The 23,789-nt window shown below is 44.2% G+C and overlaps 1 protein-coding gene across 1 annotated transcript in view; it reads right to left on the reverse strand.

Moving 5' to 3' along the window:
* Positions 1 to 23,789, reverse strand: part of THBS4 (thrombospondin 4) — a 274,521-nt gene that overhangs the window by 173,613 nt on the left and 77,119 nt on the right. Inside the window, exons 7-8 of the mRNA XM_069627401.1 lie at positions 23,560 to 23,726; positions 10,697 to 10,834 (exon numbers count right to left, since the gene is read on the reverse strand). Coding sequence (XP_069483502.1) covers positions 10,697 to 10,834; positions 23,560 to 23,726 — 305 coding nt within the window. The remainder of the gene's footprint in view (positions 1 to 10,696; positions 10,835 to 23,559; positions 23,727 to 23,789) is intronic.

Genomic DNA, 23,789 nt, shown 5'->3' on the forward strand with positions numbered 1-23,789 from the left:
AATGAGGTGCTATGTCTATTGTTTTATTTGAATTTGTGTCCAGCGCGGGCCCTACCCAGAGGGCCTTAGACCGCCTTATAAGGTTCAAAAGCTCAGAAGGTAGGAGGTGAAACAGAAGTTACATCCTTTCCGAGTACAGGATAGGAAGAAAGGAAGGGCAGGGGGTGGCAGGGGATGTGGTGTGACAGGATTAGATGTGGGGAAAGAGGTCTGTTTACAGGCTTTCTTGGAAAGTGGTGTTGGGGGTGCAGTGCGCATGTGGATTGTTAGGATGTGCCAAGCTTTGGGTCAATGCTTGTTTTTGTGTCCAGGTTAGTTTGGAGAGTGGACTGCATAGGGGATGTTGGCTGGCTTGTCTGGTATTTGTGTAGGTGATGGATTTCAGTTTCTTGTGAAGGTAGGATGGTATACAGTGCAGGGTCGTTTGAAAGCAATTCTTTTGGATATGGGGAGCCAGCGGAGTTGGGAAAGAGCAGAAGTGATGCATGAGTGTTTGGGTAGGTGCAGGGTGAGTGTTGCTGCTGCTTTCTGTATGGCTTTAATGGGGATGGGGCTGAAGTTGGGGAAACCGGCGAGGAGAGAATTCCCATATTCCAGTTTGGACAGAGGTAGTGCTTGGACTGTGGTGCAGAAGTTGCAAGGGTGATGAATATGCTTTATTTTGTGTATGAGTTGGTGGTGTAAGTTTCATGTTTTGTTGACAGCAGCTATGTGGTCTGTGAAGGTCAGGTCAGGGTCGATGGCAAAGCCTAGCGATTTCACAGGAATGGAGAGGGTTATGTGCGTGTTTTGAGGTCGGGTTTGTGACTGGAGGGCAGATCAGGGGTTACTCTGATTAGGAGGGGTTCAGTTTGAGGAAGTGGATGGCCGTCCAGGTGGTGAAGGTAAAGAGACAGTTTTGGGGGCTGGAGTTGTGAGGGGGATGAGATTTGGAAGAATATTTGCATGTCGTCTGTGTATTTGGAGGAAACGGACGTTGTGTCTGCAAAAGAACTTCCACCTATAGGTTGAAGAGGAGGGGCAACAGGGAGGATACTTGGGAAACCCGGTACTTGACTGAGGTGGGATCGGATCGATAAGAGGGCATGGAGACAACGTGTGTCCTGTCAGTGAGGAAGGAGGTGACAGTTTAGAACCGTGCCTGGGAGTTTCATTCTGTGGGAAAGGAGTTTTAGGAGAATGCTATGGTTGATGGTGGCAAAGGCTGCATGGAGGTCTAGGACAGGGGTCCCCAACCTTTTGTGCGCAATGAGCAACATTGGCATATCAAATGAAATGGTGAGCAACATCCATTTTTTGACGGAATATATCGGCGCACAGTTGGCGGACAAATTGTTTGCAACACAAATTAGAAATGTAACAAAATTAAAACTGCATATAGAACATTTAATTTGCAGTACTTAATAGTTATCTAGACCACGTGTTATTCTTGTCAAGGAAATTTGACGTCTATTTGATGTTAAGTGGTTGTTTACAAGGAATGTTGAGGAAATGGAGTAGTCAGTAGTACATTTATAGACATATAGGACCAGTCCAGCTGTTCAAAAATAGAGTAGGAGTAAATAAACATTACCAGGGGTTTCAGGTTCCCGAGCAAAATATTAGTGCAAATGTATGGACAGTAAAAATGGCCCCAAACTGAGCATGAGATTCTGCCTAGGATTTTATGGGATCTCTAATGGCAAATGGTGCATTCCTAAGCATGCAAGATCGGCAATACTGTTCCAGTCATTGATGACTGTATTGTGGATGTTTTTTTTCTTCAGGAATGTTATGAAATGTTACATTGATCCTCTTGAGTTCATTTTCCAATGGCCAGGGTAGGCACCACAAAGAAGATATCTGACAGCCAGAGAGGCTGGTTGGCGATGCCTACGCTTGAAAAGGAGGCATTGGAAAGAATTACTAATTCACAAGAAATTAACATATTCTCTTAAAACTGTTGAACAGTTCAGAGGCCACAAAGGAAAGCGTTAGTTTGTCTGAGTCTTTAGGAGAAACTATCCAGGACAGCTATTGACAAACCGTGCCCCCAAGTTCAGGAGTTCCAGGTTATAGAAAGGGATGCACCATGGTTCGATGCAGAATCTAGAATCTCGAAAAGAAAACTGAACCATGATTTAATGAGGGGTGTGTACACTGCTGGTCAGATTTATAGTTTCAAAATGGCATCAAAAATTGCGGTAAGACAAAAAAAGAATTTGAAAAAAAAATGGAAGCTTTTTTGAAGGATACCAAATCGTTTTATGTTTATTGTTGTTGTCAAGACAGGCATTATGCCATCCCCTTAGACAAGTATTTCTTGGAACACTAGCCCCTCAAGGTTATAGGCCAATTCCCTTAATGGACATTGGGGCTTAGTACGAGTTTGGTGGCATCTCAACAGTACCGTTACTGCTACTTGGTCCAGTGGTATCACTGCCAGATTCCAAGTGGTGGTTTGGCGGTGTTAGTCCCCAATTATGGAGTCAGTAGCACTCCAGTGTGGATTTCGTCGGTATTTGATTGATAGAAACATAATGTGGCGGAATTTACATTTTATTGGAGTCTGTGACAAATCTGTGGATGCTGTCCCTTCGCCCCTATGAGGGAGACCATTCCCATGTGGCCAGGGCGGTACGTCCTCGGTACAATAGTTCCCCTGAGGGTGGTGCACAGGGAGAGAATCACATGGGAGAGGAAACCCCTTCTGGGACTAGGAACAACCCTACCCTGAGAACGCAATATACTCGCCAATCACCAGACCCTAGGACCCCCCCCCCATTCCTATAACCCAAAGAACAACCCCTTCCCTAGATACGTACTGGGACTATGAAGAGAACAACTGACCCAAGGGAGATCAAGGTTAGAAATACTGAGACGAGGAAGAATGGGGAAGAGTTGAAAGATATGTTATTGACAACCATTGAGACAAATAAGCTGCATGGAGGAATGAAGAGTGTTCTGCATAACCAACATGAGCATTCTAGACAACTTGGAATAAGTACTGGGATGAAGAGGAAGAGCGGAGGCATGAATAGTTCTCCTAAGAACCACAATGAGCAGTCTAGTTGTTGCTGGCTGCTCATTGGTCAATGCATAGCAGAAAAGGATGAGGGACTCAGGAAGAAGTTGTCTAGTCCTTCATGAAGGAGCTGCAGGAGCCAGCACGGTGCAGGAAAGTGCAAGGAAGCACACCAGGATGCCAAGAGAGGAGCTGGAAGGACAAGGGCCAGTCCACAGTGGAAGGACCGAAAGGCGAGCTGGCAGAGAGAAGCTCCCGGTGTTCCTGCAGATAGGGAAGTGCGTGACAGGAGGACCAAGCTGTCCTGGGAAAGATTGACACTGCAGTGTTCCTGGGCAGACCAGAGCCCACTACAAAGGGAAGCACTCAGGCTGGCTGGCGGGAAACTAAGACGGTGCAGTCAGCATCTTAATAGTCACGATACCTGGCAGGCATGTGAACCATGTCTGTCCCCCAACAAGAGAAACTTAAGGGTCTGGGACCCACCAAACGAAAGCAACATGAGTGCTCTTCCTTGCGGCGGTACTTAGGAGAAAAGGGCTCCAAGTACTCACACACAAAGAAGGTGTCTGGGACCCACTACACGAGAACCACACAAGTCATCTTCCTTGTGGTGGTACATGGGAGAAGAGAGCTCCAAGTACCCTCACGCAAAGAAGGGGGGTTTGGGACCCACTACAGTAGAAACACACAAGTCCTCTTCCTCGTGGTGGTACTTGGGAGAAGAGGGCTCCCAGTTCCCAAACATAAAGAGAGGTCTGGGGCACAATCCCATGAGAAGAAGGGAAACCACAGAGTAATTTACTAAGGACCACACTTGGCAGGGAAGTGAACCAAATTGGCACAAGCAAAAAGAGAGAAAGGCAGAGATCTAGGACCTACAAGAGAATGAACGGGCAAAGGAGTCATTGCCCCTGGCTGTGGTCCAATAAATAGAGAGTTGCCAAGAGAAGGAACCAGGACAAGGGAGTTGTTGCCCAGGTTGCTACGAAGTTTGTGCAACAGAGAAATGTGTAAGAACTTTATGGAACTTTGTTTTACATTTTGAACTTTGGGTTTGGAACCTGTGTTATTTGGAACTCTTTGATTGGATCTACAACCTATTCTTCTGAATTAAGAAGACATTTTGTTTTTTATAGGTTAGTAAATAGTGTGAGGGATGGAAATAGGCTTCGGACTTGTGACAGACAGTTGACTATTTACTTTAGACAAGACATACTGGCAGTTTCCTTAGTTTTGGTTAAGGATGGGAAACCCCTCTTAGCTTTAGGGAAAGGCAGGAGTTTCCCCAGTCCCCCACCCTTTTCCTTTCAATAAAAGTATGTCAATCAACATGAGCCCACTGTGTCTGAGTCCTACTTCTAGATTCTTACAGGTCACTAATGGTTTTTTAAGTCTAATCCAACGTGATACGCAGACATCTCAACATCTGTCCAAAATACAAGATTGTGGAATTATACATTGTTTTCCAACACAAATAAAGGTGACAAGCAGGGATGTCAGTTGGTCCCAATGTATTCCTTTTGGATGTTGATTCTAGTACTTCTCTTAGGAAAGTTAATCCACCCTCCACCTGAAGGGTTAATTTTATAGCATGCACCCTTATGCAGAAGACACAACTAATTTGGCCTTGCCCCCAGCAGGTCTCCAACAGGGCCTGCTAAACACAAGTTACTATTTTGGGAATTACAGTTTGAAAATAAATATAATGAAAATAAAAATGATGGTGTTCAGGCAAAGGCTGAAACCTTGTAGATAGTTTTTAAATGAATGTAGAGATGAGGGGGCAGTCTCATTTTTATATGAGCCTACTCTTCTGAAAGAGCAGTGCTTGTGTAAGTAATTTTAATAAGATAGCTGAAAAGGCATCATTAATGATTAAATGGCTTTTTACGTTATTTCAGGTTTGCGGCATTCTGATTGGAGAAGTTCGAGGTATATAAGACAAAGGTCTGCTCCATGATTTTAAGGCCGCAAAGTCTAGGGTGGTTAGAACTGTCATTTCTTGGAGGGGTTGCAAAATAAATTCCTGTGCCAAATAGCAGGTCTCCCTGCAGATACACCTGCTAGCCCCTTGTGAGCCGAATTGGGGGTGTTCAATTTGAGTGTCAGGCCAGTTAAGAATGTTCCTTATTTTTTAAAAGCACATCTGGGATTTTCTGCTAATCATAAAGTGAATTTCAGTGCAAGTGCGATTGTAGCCTCCCCTGGTGAAGAGAAATACTTGTGGTTATGGGCGGTTGTAAGTCACTGTCCATTTGAATAGGGATGCAATATAACTACATTTGGTGCATTAAGCCACCTCAAAATAGCTCCAAAAGCAAGAGCGTTTCCGATGGGAAAAAAGTCAGATGTCCAAAATATACACAGGCTGCCCACTTTAGCCTTAAATACAGACTTACATACACATATAAAATGGCAAGGAGAAATCTGTCAAATAAGATTCCCAGAATGCAGGAGGCTGGTGGTAATGATATGTTTAAATGTACCCACTCCTCAATAAATTAAGAAAGTGTGCAGGAGGAAGCACAAAGTGCGCTTGCAAAATAGGAGTCAAAGATTTGGTTCATTTTCTGTTCATTTGCTGTTGCTTCTCTGTTTTGCATAAGCGTGGAATGCATGGGAGCTATGCTATATATAATTAATTGTAATGTTCAGACTTGTATACATAGCAAGTTTGATTGTATTAAAGTTGCTTTTTTATTTTGGGCTTGTTCTGTGTGAATTGTATGAAAAATATGAAACATGTTTTTAAATGTTGCTGACTTAATGGAGAAATATAAATATGAATTAGTACTTCAGGTCATTACATGGTAGCCTTTAAAGATCACCTCATTGGGCCTTTGGAGGTTACCTCCTGAGAATTATTTGGGAATATTATGGCAAATGGTGTGTATTAAATCTCCAGAAGGCTGTTGGATTGGTGACGTGAAAAAGTGGTTAGGAATAAAAATAATACCTTTCTCAATTATTTGGAGCCTATTTACTCTGCCCAAAAGCGATTTTACACAAGACTTGGTGGCAAACATTGGTCAAACCTTTGAGCATTTGATGACCACTTCATAGAGGGGTGTGGTGCTGTTAACCGAGTATTTGAATCAATGAATTGACTTGTTAGTTTAAACCTATTAACAATCAATTAATTGGATTGGAATACAGGGCAAATTAATTATGAAAAATGTGGCATGCATTTACCGTATCTGCCCATTAACCATGTGCTAGATGGGCAGGTTATCAAACGAAGACCATTTTCCGCTAGGACACTATGTAATAATAAATACAGGAGACACCAAAATGAATATTGTCGATAAATATACATGGTGGGATCAAACACAAACATCACTTGCACAGAAAGTGTGCATGCCATTATTTAATAAAGGAAAGTTGGGTATGCATACCACCTCCTTGTCCATTATGGTCATACTAGTATCAAAGAACAGAATATGCCAATTTTCTCCATGACACAAACATGGTTCAAATATTGTACTCATTAATGCATTTGTCAGCTGGGCAAAGTAACTGGAGATGACAGGGTTTAGCAATGACACTACCATAACAAGTAAGGACATTTACTGAAGAAGTATGTGCATGGTGGCACCAAACAAATCTTGCATGTATAAAAATAATCCAGCTGGAAACACAGCGGCTCATTGGCCAACATTCATGCACAGTCCAGGACTCTGTCCCGACTACAGTGCTACTGAGGTCTCATCCATTCAGTACCCCCTTCTAGGCCTTCACACCATGGCCCAGGGCAACTGGCGAGCAACAATTTAGGGTGCCGTGAGCAACATGTTGCTCCCGAGCTACACGTTGGGGATCCCTGGTCTAGGAGCACGAGGCAGGCTGTGTGCACTTTGTCAGTGATATTGTGGAGGTGATCCAGGTTGTGAAGTGCAGTGTTCTCTGTGCTGTGGCTGGAACAGAAGCCACATTGAATGGGATTGAGGAGGTCATTAGTGGTGATCTGTCGGTTGGAGTTGGCACGTCCCAACGTGTTCCATGATTCTGGCGGGATAGTAATGGGACAGTAGTTTTCGGGGAGAGTGGGGGCGAGGGATGGGTTTTTGAGAAGGGCTGAGATTATTCCAGTTTTGAGTGCAGAGAGGATTGTACCATGTGTGAGATTGGAGTTGATGTTGAGCTATTCTGGAGCCAAGACGGTGCTGCAGTCGGATGTGGCTTGGGGGTGGGCACGTATGGTCCAGGATGTGTGCTGGTTTTGTCTTTTCTGTGAGGGGGGTGGGGTGTGTCCATGTGTTTGGTGAGTTTGAGACTAGGGGTTGGCAGTGGAACTCCAGGTGGCAGGGCGTGTCTGACGTGTATTTTAGAGCGGAAGTAGTCCATGAGGGAGTTGCATACTGAGGTGTGGTTGATGGTTTGGGGAGTGACTTCAGGATGCTGAAATGTTTCTGAGTGTGGTTGGTGGTAGATTTGAGTTCTTGGAGGTACTGAGTTGTTTTAGCGTTGCATATGGCCATCATGTTTTTGTTGCAGCATTTGATGGTTGTCCTGGTGGTGGGGCATGGGTTCCTTTCCCGTACTCTTTCAAAGCAAATGAAATCCCTTCAGTTAGCAAACGTGAAACAAGTAATCTGTGTATCAGAACTGTCCAGCCCAGAGTCCCCATTGCCCTCAGTGGGACTTCTGCAAATGCCTTCCCACGAGTCACTTGAGCCCATGCCCCCAAATCCTGCTCTCAGTTTGGAAACAAATACTGAGGTAACTAATATCGATCTAGAGACAAATATTTTAAAGATAAACATAAATTTATTTGACACAACACTACAATAAGAAAAAGACTGATGACTTTCCTGCATTAGATTCGGATAACAACAAGCAAAGCCTTGAGTATGGCTTAATGGCGTCAGACTCTGCACCTCAGTGAGGAGTAGTAGAAAGCGAGGGAGGACAGGAACCCAGAAGCCTTGTTTTTACCAGGGGTGTACAAGATGTCTACGTTGGTGGCACTTCTTGTTGCAGTCATCGCAGAAGCTTATCTATACCCTGATTGCTATCTCCAGGAATCCTGCTGAAGAGGACTACACTGGCTGGTAAAGTACTTGTGGCCACATTTAAAGGAATCGTTAGCAGTTTATTGGCCGGTATAGCCAGCTGCAGCAGACTTCAGGGCTGTTGGCTCCCGGCCTGATGGCCCGGGGCAGATGTTGGGTAATATGTTTGTGCTCCGAATACAGAATGAAAAGCGTATCAACAGATGGCAATCATGGAAAACTTAAAGTAACCCTTTCAGAAAGAAGAGGCTTCCATTTACATTGCGGCGGATGTGCCTCTGGACAGGACGAGCGAAGCAGAGAACTACAGTTCCTGGAGGAACCACTGGTGCTGCTGCAGAGCAGATACGTTTCCTAAAAACGCGTTTGTCTTGGAAGCAAGACGACGCATAGCAACCCAGGTTCGAATCCCGGGCTCGCACTTAGAAACTGGTCCCTGGTATTAAGCGCGTTATAAAAGAACAATTATTATATCAGCAGTTATTGACTAGGTTCTGAACAAACTGATTAGCTGCTGGCACATCCTAGCTGCTACTATTGCTGTAAAGGCTGCCCTATCAGGCTATATGGACCTTCAGGCCCGCAGCCTGTCTCGAAACCAGAGTCTTTAACGTGGGCTCTGTGATTTTAACAGACAACATATCTCCCCATGCATGCTGTAAGGCTATTTGCACCTGCACCGGCCATCCTTATGCTGTTTCTGTAACGAGGAAGGGCTATTTTTACTTCAGACACAAAACAGTCGGAGCAGGAAGTAGGGATCATAATTGAAAGAGCCCCGTTTCTTCTTCCATGACTAACCAGGGACTGAACCAGAGACAACGATGGAAAGAAACGCCGCTGGGGCGTAGGTTAGTAAAAAATGAAAACGAGAGGCACACTTCGCCCTGCAGAATATCTGCCTTGATGCATATCCCGAGCAGCCGATTGCCCTGGACGCACCTCCAGTTTGATAGTTTGTCTTATTACAGGGGGCAGCTAACATTCAAGCCCCAGATAGATGTATGCAGAATGTGGAGGTTCTCTTAGGATTCCCCGGGATCAGCTACAGATGCCCCTCTCCAATGAGAGCAATTCTCTGGTGCCTGTGAGAACAATCAGTCACCTCTGCTGAGTGCCATGCAGGCAGTCTGATATGCCTGTTCCAATTGGCTGTGTGCATGATTCTTTGGCTCCTGTGTTCTGAGTGGCCTTGGAAAGGGGTCTCGGGTCCTCCTGTACTGAGTAGCTGTGGGAAAGGGGTCTCTGGTCCTCCTGTTCTGAGGAACTTTGGAAAGGGTTCTATGGTCCTCCTGTTCTGAGTAGCTGTGGGAAAGGGGTCTCTGGTCTTCCTGTTCTGAGTAGCTGTGGGAAAGGGGTCTCGGGTCCTCCTGTTCTGAGTGGCCTTGGAAAGGGGTCTCTGGTCCTTCTGTTCTGAGGAACATTGGAAAGGGTTATCTGGTCCTCCTGTTCTGAGTAGCTGTGGGAAAGGGTTATATGGTGCTCTTGTTCTGAGGAACATTGGGAAAGGGGTCTCTGGTCTTCCTGTTCTGAGTAGCTGTGGGAAAGGGGTCCCGGGTCCTCCGTTTCTAAGGAACATTGGAAAGGGTTCTCTGGTCCTCCTGTTCCGAGTAGATGTGGGAAAGGGTTCTCTGGTCCTCCTGTTCTGAGTAGCTGTGGGAAGGGGTTATCTGGTCCTCCTGTTCTGAGTAGCTGTGGGAACGGGGTCTATGGTCCTCTTGTTCTGAGGAACATTGGAAAGGGGTCTCTGGTCCTCCTGTTCTGAGGAACATTGGAAAGGGGTATCTGGCCCTCCTGTTCTGAGGTACATTGGAAAGGGTTCTCTGGTCCTCCTGTTCTGAGTAGATGTGGGAAAGGGGTTCTATGATCCTGCTATTCTGAGTAGCTTTGTAAAGAGTTCTCTTGTTCTCCTGCTCTGAATAGCTCTAGGAAGGGGTTCCCCATATTCTAAGTAGCTGTGGGAAAGGGTTCTCTGGTCCACCTGTTCTGAGTAGCCGGGTAAAGGGTTTGTTCAGCCCTCTGCTCTACGTAGGTGAAGAAAGGGGTTCTCCAGTCCCCCTATTCTGATTAACTGTGGTTTTCTGCTCCCCTTGGGTAGCTGTGGCAAGGGGTTCTCCAGTTCCCCCTATTCGAGTAGATGTGGCCCCCCTTTCTGAGTAACTCTGCAAAGAGGTTGTCTGGTCTCCCTGTTCGGATGAACTCTGAAAAGATGAAAGGCAGAATCTGGCTGCCTATTCTGAGTGGCTGTGAGGTGGACTTTGTGGTCCTCGTACCCGAGTAGATGTGTGACATCATCTCTGACCCGTCTATTACGCGTGGTTGCGAGGAAGATGCTTTGGGTCCCTTTTTATAGTGGCAATGCAGATAAATCAGTGCTCCCCTATTCTAGTATGAGAGACACCGCTGTATAATGCGAGGACCCTACCTCCAAGAGGTAGGCATGCCTACATCAAGATTGTAGGGTCCACCCATTTCTTATAGAAACGCCTGATGGTCTACATTCTTCTGAGACTGCCAGAAACGTGTCTTCACAAGCACATGAAGATCTGGCTTTATAACCAATGTGTCAACTCCCATTGCGCAGCACTGGATTAGTCCTACTTTTTAGCACTTTATATCAACTGGCAGACAACATTTGTGGAAACAAACACCCAACAAACATATACAATTAGTTCACCTGTTTATTTGTCCTGGCAAAGGTTGTACCAATCCCCTGTGTAGCCGCTCCTGTGTATCCTGGTGGACAGGCCTCACATTTGAAGCCCGGGGATGTGTTTAAGCAACGGACACCTGGGAAGCATGGGTGGAAGCGGCACTGTAAATAAATAAATAAGCACAACGCTTGTTACTGTACAGAGACACTGAGACAAATATTCAGGTATCAGAGCATGAGAGCATGAGATGTGCAATCTATGTAAGCTTCATTGTGTGGGCCTCGTGCCCATAGAGCAAATGGACCATCCATTTATGGAGTCATTTCATCATCCTACTTCTGAATAGGTTGCTGCACGGTATATATGGGAGATAGATGTGGCTATGTCACTCTTTAGTGTAGATGTCTGCAAACTTTGGCACGCCAGAGGGTTTGGACAACTAGTCGGTATAGTTGATGGTGAGAGATCATGGAGATTTTAGTCCACAACATCTGCAGAGCCAGGACCCAGGCTTTAGTGACATGTTTGGGGATGCTTGTGGTCTCGTGCAGAAGGGATGTGACCTAGCAGTTCGGGCTGAACTGCCCCTTTTGGTGTGGGACCAAGCCGGATTTGCATATGGTCTTAGCTCTTTCTGTAATGGCTTGTCAGGTGAAGAACGATGGTCTGGAGGGTTGCCCAGAGAAATGGCAGAGGTTAAGATTCATTCTAAGCCTTCCAGCCATCACCTCTTTTGTTTTGCAATGGTATTGTTGGAAGCACATGTCACAATTTCGGTTTGCCTGTCCAACTTGCTGAAGGAAATGCTCACTACTGGATGCAAGACAGCAATTGAAACTGGCAAAACACTAAAGGTTCAGATGCTTATGTTTGTGGTATCCCTCCCGCAGATAAAGCAAAAAAGTATATAATCTTACAACATCAGCACATGCTATCAGCTCAAAATGTTTAGTTTTAGTTTTAATTTGGCTAAGCCAACTATCCCAAAAGTTACCATGTTTATGGACTTTCCGATTCATGTAAGGAAACACAGAAATGTGGCTTGTGATTGCTGTTTCATTCCTGTAGCACAATTATCCAAGCAGGTTGTGCATGGCCCTTACAAGACAGCCTCATGCATGCCCTGATTAGATTGTAATTGTAATTGTTTATTCATTTATAGTGCACACAGGGCCCATATATTCTGGGTGCAGTACAAGTTACATATTACATATGACAGGACATCAAAAATACAGATACATAAAGGTACTGTATGCTCCTTTCTCTATCACTAACTCTGGGCCCTCCTCTCCTTCCTAGACTCATGCCTGGTAAAAAGTGCCCACTGATATTTGACAGCTCCCTAACTCCAAATACTCAAGGAAAATCATTGATATCATCTCTGCGTGCCACTGGTCAGTTGCTTGATCATTCATATATTTAAAAAATGCACGCAGAAAGAGGTGCTGAGCAGTGCAAATCGCAGCATTGAGTGGGTTGCTGCCACCCCGGACCCTGTGTTTCCTATACCAAGTGCTCCTACTTCCTGTTCCTACAGCCTTCCTCTTTCTGCATAATGATTCCTGATGTCACTGTTTCCCCAAGACCTGGGAGAATGGGAGTTTAAAATGTTTTAAAAACATTTTCTGCAGCCCACCTGTAATGATTTCTAGTGCCCCTGTGCACTACTGAACCGGTAAAATTGTTACTTAAAAAGTGTGTGTATGCATGCACATTTAAAATGTTATCCAGTGTGTTTGCTGTGTGTTATTGTGTGTGAGCAAGAGCTTGAATGAGTGAATGCACCCATGTGAGTGAATGTATGCATGATTTGTTTGTATGTGTATGTTTATCAATTCGTTTGTGGATGTGGTTGACTGAGTGCGCACATGTGTGGGTGTGTGTGACATATATTGTGGGTCCAGCATCTTGAACGAGCTTTACAGTCAGAATGCTGCTATATATTGTGGGTGAAATATCATCAAAGTAATTTACAGTGGCAATTCATGCTTATTGTGAGTGGGCAGCATCGTTAAAATGATTTACAGTATGAATGCTGACATACATTATAGGTCCAGCATCATGAAAGTGATTGATGGCAACCATTTGTATATTGTTAGTGCATTATCATTTTGTTGTTATTGTTGATTTATATAGTGATAATGCTACTCTCTCCTCCAGCTTCTAAGCATGTAAGTGATGCACAATGGTAATGCTGGCATATATTGTGGATATAGAAGCATGAATAGGTTTACAGTTGGAATTTTGCCTTATATTGTAGGCACATCACCATCAACATGATTTACAGAGGTAATGGCTGCACATATTGCATGCATAGCATCAGGAAAGTGATTTACAATGGCAATTACTATATATAATCTGCATTCAGCATCATTAAAGGGATTTACAGGATAAATGCTGGCATACATTGTGGCTGCAACATCATGAAAGTGATTTACAATGAGAATTCAGCCATATATTTTGGGCACAGCATCTCGTAAGAGATTTACCAAGGGAATTATGCCATATATTGTGGGGCTAAATCAAAGTAATTTGCAATGGAAATGCTGGCATATGTTGTGGACACATCTTTATAAAAGTGACTTAATGTGGCAATGTTGGCATATATTCTGGGCAAAGCTTCATAAAAGTTATTTACACTAGCAATGTTGGCATATGTATAGTAGGCACAACATCATCTAAGTGATCAATAGTGTGATTGCTAGCATATATGACACAGTTTGTGTCTGCTACATTGATGAACTGTAGTACCATAAAAATCAGTAATAGTAATATATTGTGGGCTCAGCATCATGAAAGGGACTTAGAGGGCCATTATTCGCACATATTGGTGCTGCATCATGAAAGTTATTTACAGTGGCAATTCTGCCATATACTGTGAGAGAAACATCATAAAAGTGATCTACAGTAGCAATTCCTAGATTTATTGCAGTTATAAGATCATCAACATGATTTTATGTGGGAATGCTGATATATACCATGGCCGCAACTTAATCATACTGGCATATAGTGTGGACACAGGCATCAGGAAAATGTTGTACTGTTGGTGAAATGGAATCTATTGTTTTTTTTGCATGTGCAGCCGTAGAGAAAAAAATTGTACATTGTATGGCCTTTTAACGATTTGTTTCAAATTGTGCTGTAAAATGCACAATGTTGACACATTATTTAAAACAACCTCTCCCTGATCACCCCCTCGATTATTCAGGGGTCCATTGCTATGCTCTGTCCCTGGCACTATTTAATGCCCCTCCACTGAAAATGTTAACCAGCCACCACAGACCTTGAATCAATTAGAATGCTGGTAACACCAATCCCCAACAGCAAATGCTGCTTCTGTGTGGGTAGGACATGGCAGAGTGAACTGCAAACATCCTAGCACAAGAATGCTAGTAGAAAGGCCAGCTGAAGCACACCTGTCATCCCTCTCCCCACAAATCAAACTGTGGAAACAGGGATTGCATGCTGCTCCTGAAAGACCTTTACATATCCTGCCAGGCTCTGGGCATTCGTTTAGTTAGTGCACTCGCTATTACTCTCATACCCTTGCATGCTTTGTCGCTCAAATCACATTTGCTGGTCACAGCATGATAAACAGTGCGATCATGTTACCCGGTTTATTGGTGTGGGCTTTACTCTGCTGCCCTGGGACTCACGCTTTCACCTGTCCTCACATTCTCACTAATTCTCCCAGCCTCACACTCCTCTATCCAAGGCATTTCCCCAAGCTGCTCAAAAATAGGACTGATGCGTCCACTCCATAAGAAACCCACACTGGACTTAGAAGACCTTGCCAACTACTGACCAATCACCAGTCTCCCATTCATTGGGAAAATCATTAGTAGGTACGTAGCAGTGATTCAACTTCTCGAGCAAATCAGCACGTCAGCATTGCTTCAGAATGACCAATCCGGGTTCCATTCTAAAGGAAGGTTCCAAACAGCCACCATACAGGTGTTCGATGATGCTCTCCAGATCATGGACAAAGGGATTCCTGTCTCCTGATCCTCCTGGCTCTATCAATCATCTTCAACACGGTGGAGACTCTGATGATGCTTTGTGCACAAAGAATGTGCGCCATGAGGATAGTTCTCAAATGGTTCTCTTCCTACCTCATGGACAGATACCAGGATGTCCAGATGAGCACCTGCAGATCTGACTGCTGCCTGATTCCTGAGAAGTGCCACAATCAAGTGGGGGAGTGCTAAATCATCTCCCTAGAGATCTTTAATCTATACATTGAATCACTGGTATTAATCATTGATGCCCAGGCACCAGAACAAGAATAACACGCAGCTGTACTTTATGTGAATTGTTCTCACAACATCACTCTCCTTGGGTATGCCCTGCCACCATTCAAACATGGATGGCTAGTGCAATCCTAAAACTTTATCCGACCAAACTGGAATTCATGCTCTTCGGCAACCCCTCTAAACAGCAAACCATCCAAGGATGGCTAAACAAGATGCACCTGGACGGTTGCCCCAACTCGCCCCCTCTGCCAAATGCTTTGGGTTCACTGTGTACAGCAGCATAACCTTCCAGTATCACTTTGTTAAAATGGATTTCTAGAATCTGACCTGGTGGACAGATTTTAGGAGGCCATCCTAATTATAGTGAACAGGGAACTCTGAGAGGTTAGCTAAAACCTCAGGAGAGTGAGTGTGGTCAGGGTCCCCCAATGAGTTCACACAACGTGTCACACAATAATTCCATTTAGACAGTCTGTGTAGGCCTTCTGAACCCATTGAAAAATAATTTCTGTGAAATTAAACTGAATAGCGTTGTCGCACAGTACTCTATGACACAAATATATACATTCATCGTAGGCTCATAAATACATCAAATAAATTACTCGGCAAACCAAGTAAGTAAATAGGTGCAACCACATAACAAGTCAATAACCTAACTTAAGTAGTTCAATCCCTAAGAATAATGGGGCCTTGTGCCAAAAGGTTACAGGAGTCACATGGTTTCTCCCCAGAATGGTGACTCTGCAGGTATGTTGTAATTTATTTGTGTTGGTTATAGCCCAAAGAGGTTCTACAACAATTATACTAAAGATAAGCAAATGCTTTCTTATATTTCAGGTTACTCTTCCCAGGCTCGACCAACAAAAGGTGAGTGAAATGGAATATAGGGGCTACAGGGGCTTTTTCCCAATGCTATTCCTACGGAGGGCAGGGGGGACAGATACACTTTGTTTACCTACCCCCTGGCTCCAATTTCCCCAGATGTATTTGTGGATTGTCCACAGGGGTCTCGTTCTTCCACCATTGGTTCTGGTGAGAGGTGCCCAGGAGTTGCAGGGTCGAAGATTCTTCCAGTTGGGTGCAGCTGCAAGATGCAACCTCTGTCAATGAAGAAATGCAAGAAACGCTGATGCAGACCTCTTCAGGGCACTTCACAGGTTGGAGAAAGGTCAGTTCCAGGGACGGTCTCTGCACACAGGCATCGGCAGGCGTCCTTCCAGTCATGGTAACAGAAGCTGCTCCAGGACAGAATCCCTTGATGCTGGAATGCTGAAAATCACAGAGAAGGCAACTTGTGACACAAACTGGTGACCAGCAGAGTTCCTGGCTTGAATGCAGATCTGCAATGCTTTTGGCTAGGTATCCCATAAGAGAGCTCAAAGTCCAGCAGCCAGTTCAGGGACACTTCCAAAGGCTCAGAAGGGCAGGATCCAAGAGAAGACATTGAGACTTATTGGTCCCACTAGTCCAAGGGCTGAGGCATCGCTCAGGTTCTTCGGGGATCGGGTAGTCAAACAGAGCTTCACCGGGCCAAACACAGGAAGGGATGATGTGCTAGTTCAGGAGACGTCTTCGCATCTTCAGGAGGCTGTTTTTCTTCAAGGGATTCTTGGCTCCAACGATGATCTCAAGAAATTGCTGCAGGGGTCCTCTTCTTATCCAAAATCTGAGCTCGAAGCATGTCCAAGCCCACCAATGGTAAGGATCTGGACCATTCAAACACACACTAATTGTCCATTCAGGAGCAACTACTGGTTTCGCATTTGTCCCACGTCTAGACCTTCTGGCACCGTGAATGTGTAGTGGCACTAGACAGTTCCACCCCCTTCCTGGGCCACACACACAAGTCATCACTAGCCCACAAAAGCAGCAGCTTTCCCGGCAAGTGCATGACCTTATAAGGGATTTCCGAACCCGGAAAGGAAGGAAGAGGGCCCAACAACGAAATAGCCTAAGAAGAAAGTGAAAATCTTGTGGCACAGCCATTTTAGGGCACTAGCCATGTTTAGTAGCCAAACGCAGTAAACACAAATGTGGGCTCTAAAAATAATGCACAAATTGTAAAAATCTATCTGCTGCCACCAGCTTGACCTTAGGCACATAACCAAAAATCCCAAGTGTAACAAAAGTATTCCCATTGGTCTGCACTGTAAGGTGCTGTGTGTAATGTTAAAAAGTACAATAATTCAGAAGGGAAACATAGTTTCCCAGTGCTGATAGTCTGAAGGACTGATCAGTTTCCCCATAACAATGAGCAAAAGGCGAGGGAAGTGAAGCTGAAGGGCTTTACTAATCTTTAAAAAGTCAGAACTGGTTTAAAAACATAGCGGGACGGATGGGGGTCCATGTAAGCTATGGAGGGAAAGTTGGAAAAAGTGAAATATTTCCTAACACACATCAACAAGAAAGACAAGAGCGTATGTAGCCAGATCACATTTCTCTGTAAAATTAATCCCTTCCTCTCTCCCCAGGACTTTCATAATTGCACACATTGATAGGGGGAATGCTGAGCTCCCCGCTGTACACCTGCCACTCCTCAAATCAGACAATCATGCTGCCGTCTTAAAACAATTGACCATTACCCACATCCTGCAAGACCTTAACTGGCTTTCTATCCCTTCCAGGACCCTTTTCAACATGTCCTGCATCACCAACAAGTCAACCACAACCGGACATCCACCTACCTTGAGGACAAACCTCAGGCAGTACGCGCACCCCAAGGAGCCTCCACGCTTGCTAGGCTTAACAATAAAAGGGACCACAGACGAAAAACAGGATACAGTCCTTCTGCTGCTATGTCTGGCATAGAGGAACACTATTCCGGTGTCAGTCAGGACTGCGCCAATACGCCTGCAGTCCAGGAAAGAACTGAAAATCCTGTTCTATCAGGAATTTCTAGGCACGACCTGGCTAACTCGCTGCCCGGTTCTGCCATCACTCCAGACTGTCCTTTTGTTCTGTGAACTCTTGTAGAACACTTTGTTGCTCGCTATATAGAAATAGATATCTCTATGCTTATTCAGTAATCCACTCATCCTTATCACACTTATGCATTTATCTGCCCATATTTCCTCACACTAGCACATGGCCTCAAGTTTGAATTCACTCATCCATATTCACAATCCTTCACTAATCCCTCCAGTACCATACCCTTAATCATTCATCTAGCTTATAATTGGGGTTTCCTGTTTTCAGTGTTTATGTTTTTCAATTATAGTTGCGTTTCCAGGGTTTTAAAAGCTTTCGATTTTCTGTGTTTAGCAGTGCTTATCAACTGTTTCCTCAATAAAATCCTGGACAACTGTGTTATGCTAGAGCAGAAAATACATCTATCCTTAATTGCTGCATAATGTATAATTATTTTGAAGTATAAAATCACAGCCCTTGTTATCTTTGTGCACGCCTGCTCTTGTAACCCTGAAATTTTAATGGAAACGGGAACCTACACATACTGAAATGCAAAGAATCACATACGGACTTGGTGGACTCCAGTGGCCCTACATGGGGCAACAACAGAACTTCAACAACCTTTTTTTAAAATAAAAAAATCCCTTGCTGACAACTAAGCTTCTCCTCATATGGATTACAATAAAGTCCTTGAGATGCTTCAATTAATGTTTCCTGCATTTTGTTGCCGAATGCATTTTTGCGAATGCATTTCTGTAGAATATCGCATTCTTTTGCAGCAAAATGTGGGGGGAAGACCCTAAGCAACCCTCCTTACTAACCTCCACCCCCATTTATACCCTAACCTTACTTACCATCTGCATTTTGCTGCTGAAAAACCAGGGCAAAACAAATCTGTGAAAAGGCATTTGGCAAAAGTGGGGTAGATGCGTGAGATAAATATAAACTTTGCACATTCATTAAGTAGACAGTCATGGTGATTCTGGAACTATAGCCTCATGTTGGTGAGGGCACTGGTATTATCTAAATTGGATTACTGCAATGTGCTACTGCTGGGGATCTCTAATACTAACCTCAGTAAGTTGCAATTTATACAGAATAGAGTTTTAAGAGCAGCACCACATCTCCAAGATGAGGAAGGATGCCCACTGGCTACCCATCAAAGCCAGAATTATCTTTAAAACACTCTGCATCGCTCACAAATGCCTTGCCAAAAAAGCCCCAATCTATCTTAACAAATCACTACAGAAAAAGGAATCCACCAGAACACTAGGATCAAATGACAACCAGCTCTTAGTTTCACCCCGCTACAACAACAATAGAGCTGGGGGCAGCAGCGTCTATGTCCTAGCCCCCAAATACTGGAACACCCTCCCAACTAACATCAAATAAGAGACCTCCTTCCTCGGCTTTAAATAAAAGCAGCTGAAAACCTGGTTATTTAACCAATACTAGCATATCGCCCATTTAGCCATTACCAGTACTCACACAATATTCACCCTTTTGCTGTAATCGGTAAAAAATGAGTAAGATCAAACTGTAAATACTGACCATGATTGTACCGTATCCTTGCATGTAAATCTCTCTATTTTCTGCACAATGTATACATGTATTACTAATTGCCACAGATGTCTGCAACCTCGCTGTGATACCCTAGGGTCTGGGCGTGTAACAAATGCAATAAATAAATAAATAAATAGCAAAGAGCTGGATATTTAATCTGATGGGAATTTGAGATTGCAAATCACAGACAGAACTTTGCCCTTCTTTAACCAAACTGTACAATCAAATGTTGCTGAAAACTTTCTATTATGGGACCTGAAGTGACCTTTTATTTGTCTCTTTCCCCAACAGAACTTGAATGGCGTAATGTTTGATGGAGGATCATTGGAATACAAGGCGCCATTTGGCCAAGTAGTCACTGGTACCTTCTCTGTCAAGTGGCTAACTTAAGTATTTTAGTCCTGTAGCTTTAGGAGTCTGAAAATTAACTCCAAACGCTACTTTTTAAATGACTTTGTCCATAAAAGAAACAATTATTAAGGGAAAACATATCATATGGCCTATTTCAGTTTGTATCATCTTCAGTTAGGAACATTTCTAAACTGTCCAGTAGATGGCAGGACTCACCATGCCTTTAATTTTTTATTTAATACAGGAATCCATGTGTAGCAAGGCTATCGCCGCCATCGCGCGGACATTTTCAGAAATGTTCGATTTTGGTGCAGAAAATCCGATTCACTCAGATTTTAGTGAAATCCAAGAACTACACTCACAGTCATGAATTCACAAGTCCTATCCTCGCACACACTCGTCTACTGATGAATCTACTCTTCTTGCACCCTCTCTCCGCTCTCTATCTGTTGTCCGCTTGATTTATCTTCTTTATGCCCAGGTGTGCATTTGTGCATTCATTCAGACACATGTGTAACTGTTGCCTAGACACACCTATTGGGTTTGACTTTTTCTAGCACATTTCTGTGCGTGCTGTGTGTTTTTGCATGCGTGTGTATGATAATACGTTTGCAATCACTGTGACAGCTGAAAATGGAAGTCATTGTTCACCCCAGTTAGGGGGATCTTGTCTAGGGAGGGAGGTTGAAGGGAATACGTTTGGGTCCGACCGGGCCCCACTGGAGTTCCCAGGCTCGGGTCACCTTCAGGACACATTGTACTGTACAGAACTGGCCCTCACAGCTTTTTTGGAATGAGGTGACCCCAGCAGCTGACCAAGCTCTGTCAAAAGAAAATATCCATCTGCCCGGAGTGAGTATGGCGGGGGATATGCATATCTGCTATGCCTGGGTGTGGAGACTTGAGTGCCTTTCCAGAGACACAGGACAGGGCATGGTACCCCTGCATGTTTGCGCCCTACAACATCTCCACATGTTTAGGGAGATCCTGTGTGCTCACATATACCCTTCATGTTAAAAGAAATGTACACTCCTAACAACAATTGCAATCCTTTACCTTACAGCAACAACTTGTATAACATATTTTAAAAAAAGCATTTTAACTTTTTTCAACTTTTAAGAAAATATCTTCAAATATTTCAATGTTTTCCATCTGATCAATACACCTGTTCAAAGAATTTGAAAAAAAACAATGGTTGAAAACATCTTAAACTTTTGAACTAAATATGTAACTAACAAAATCCACATCTTAAAATATGTTCAAATATTTTTCAACCTTTAACTAGCAATTGCAAATGTGTTAAACTACTAAGAACTATTTTATAAACATGTTGATTTCTCTTAGACCCCCTAATATCTTCAAATTCTTCAACAAACTTGTAAAACGTAAAACAAACTTCGTTCAAACAATGCCATTTTAAATTAGTAAAATGTCTCAATATGCGTTTCAAACATTTTAAAACCCTACAATAAGTATTTGCAACTTAATGTAACTTGTAAAAAAATCTTAATATCCTTTCTTTCCCTCAGCTCACCCTCACTACAGTAACAAACATCTTCTTTCCTCCCTCCTGAACCCAGGCCTTTGACTTGCTAAGAGTCTTATTCATTCCCTGCTTCACTGAGCTGTGTCTTACACTGTAAACCACACTCTTCTTCTTCACTTCTTATCTCTCCCTTTCACAACACTGCTGGTGTGGACTGGAAGTTATTTCCAGCAAGCAATGTGAATTCAGTGCCTTATAAGAACACACTATACATAAAGAAACCCAAATGAAACCTAGATGTACCCTTTCTGCACAGTTGCTTCAGTACACAGGGGCCGATTCATGGAATTTCGTGCAGAAATCACACAAGAGATGCGCGCCGAGAAGGACATGCGCGAGCCTGCGCGCAGAAACAAAAAATGCACTCAAAGTGTATTCATGGAATTGTTCGTGTAAAGTAACCGTATTCCCAAGTCACGGCTGGAACGTCCCCAACACGCCCACACCAAAGCAGGAAACTGGCAGATCAGCTACCTTTGCGTGCTCCCACAGGCACCCTTCAAAGTATGTGGGGTCCACCGTAAGCAGGCCTGCTATTCAGGGAGACTGCGCAGGGTCCTCCGTAACTGTATCTGTTTGCAACTACTGCCCGTCAAATCATGAGGTAACTTCTTTCCTTTTTGGGGAGGGGTGGGCAAGCGCTTCCTTGCTCATAATGGGAGAAACAATGTCATGGGGCTCTTTCAATGAGTGAAAAGGGGAGCATCTCTGACGCCCACCAATGGCATGCAGAGAAAGGGACGACTTTCCGAGCGCTTTGATGCCTTCGGGTCAGTTAACGCTATATAAAAACTGGTATTATTATTATCATTAATATTATTATTTGAAAGGTTAAAAAATGATTCCTTACTAGATTTTAAAAAATGGTCAAGTAGCAATATCATTCTTTCACATTTTGCAACTTTGCTTGAAAAAGCATTAACAAAAATCTAAGAAAGAATCGTGCATGTAGGATTTCTAGAAATGTGCATCCATTGCCAGCGGCGTGCAAGAGCGCGTGCATGTGGTGGTGGCAATTAGCACCCAGGGCACATCTGGGAGAAGTGGTCCAGCCTCATAACGGGGGGCATAGTGTGTGACTCCACAATAGTCCTCAAAATCCAACCGGAGAACAAGAAATGAAGAGTCTATACTGGACCCTGGTGATGTTAGTGACGCAGGACTGGAGTGGATTCTTTTCACTGCGTGGCCCCTTTCGTTGTCCACTCCAGTGGCGTTACCCTTTACGTGTTCGCTCCTCATCAGTTCTAATGGTGTTTAGCACATCCAGACATAGTGAGTTTCTGGTGGGTTGCCCGCAAAGTCTTTCTATGCCTAATTATGATGCTACACCCATTTGCGGAGCAGAATCCTACGGTTTCTGCTGCGTGTGTGTGGCGTCTGTGCACGCCTCTACTGGCGTGTGTGTGAATGACTGAGACTCCAAGGAGAGCAAAGGGACGTTTCCCTCCTATGCAGTCAATTTGTCTTGGTTTCTGGGCTCACCCTTAGACTGTGCCTGCTAAGCAGATGCTCCTAGGAACTATGGGGCCGATTCATGGAATTCATTGCACATAAAATAGGATACTTGAGCCTAATCTGCACTGCGCAACTCTCTTAGTCGATTAATGGAATCGAAAGCGCAGCACTTTTCCTGGACTTGCGTGGTTTTCACGCTGGTCTGGCACGCCTGTGCGAGCCATCGAGGGCCTTGCGCGATACTCTGAGCAGAGGTTGGGTGTGGCCTGCGCAGAGGGCTGGTAAGGCAGTCCCTCGCATGCCCCCTCTTGCGCCGCAAGTGAGGTATTCATGGAATTGATTGCGCAATGTCCCGGCTAGGAAATGCCCACGCAAGTCCTTCATAGGATCTACCACCCGAAGACTGGCGTAAGCACACTTGCGAGTAGGATATTCAGCACGCAGATAGGATTGCATGTTGGATTTCAGGGTGCGTCTACTCAATTGGGGTTCTAATGTAACATAGGGGTGCACGTAAGCTGTGTAGCCGGGTACAGGAACGTTTTACGTGGGTTCGCACACACATTTACTGAGTTTTTGCTGAGTTACGAATTTTCATGCGCATGTTGTCGGGGTGCCAACATTTCACACATTCTCACTTACAGACCGCTTACAACATGCAAAAGGCGCATTCTCAACTCCATGCTCACACTGGAGACACTGATGGGCTGCAATCAAGCATGCAGACTTCCTAATATTGATTTTATCTTTAATCTTAATATCCGCCCAGAAATCAGAATACATCACGTGATGTGACACTGCTCAGTACCTCATCGACGTCTGTGCAGGTGACGCCATTCCCTGAGTAGCCGTCCGGGCAGGGTCCACACTCGAACCCCTCTGATGTGTCGGTGCAGCGGACACCTCGGAAGCATGAGCTCGCCTCACATCTGGCTTTCGAGGGTTGTGTTGGAATTGGATAATTCGTACCCAAACCTAAAAGCACAAAACATTATGTAAAACAAAAATAACCTATGCCTAGCGTTGGATAAACCTGAA

Source organism: Ambystoma mexicanum, chromosome 6p (assembly GCF_040938575.1).
Source record: "Ambystoma mexicanum isolate Mex_15411 chromosome 6p, UKY_AmexF1_1, whole genome shotgun sequence".
In the NCBI taxonomy this organism is placed as follows: domain Eukaryota; kingdom Metazoa; phylum Chordata; class Amphibia; order Caudata; family Ambystomatidae; genus Ambystoma; species Ambystoma mexicanum.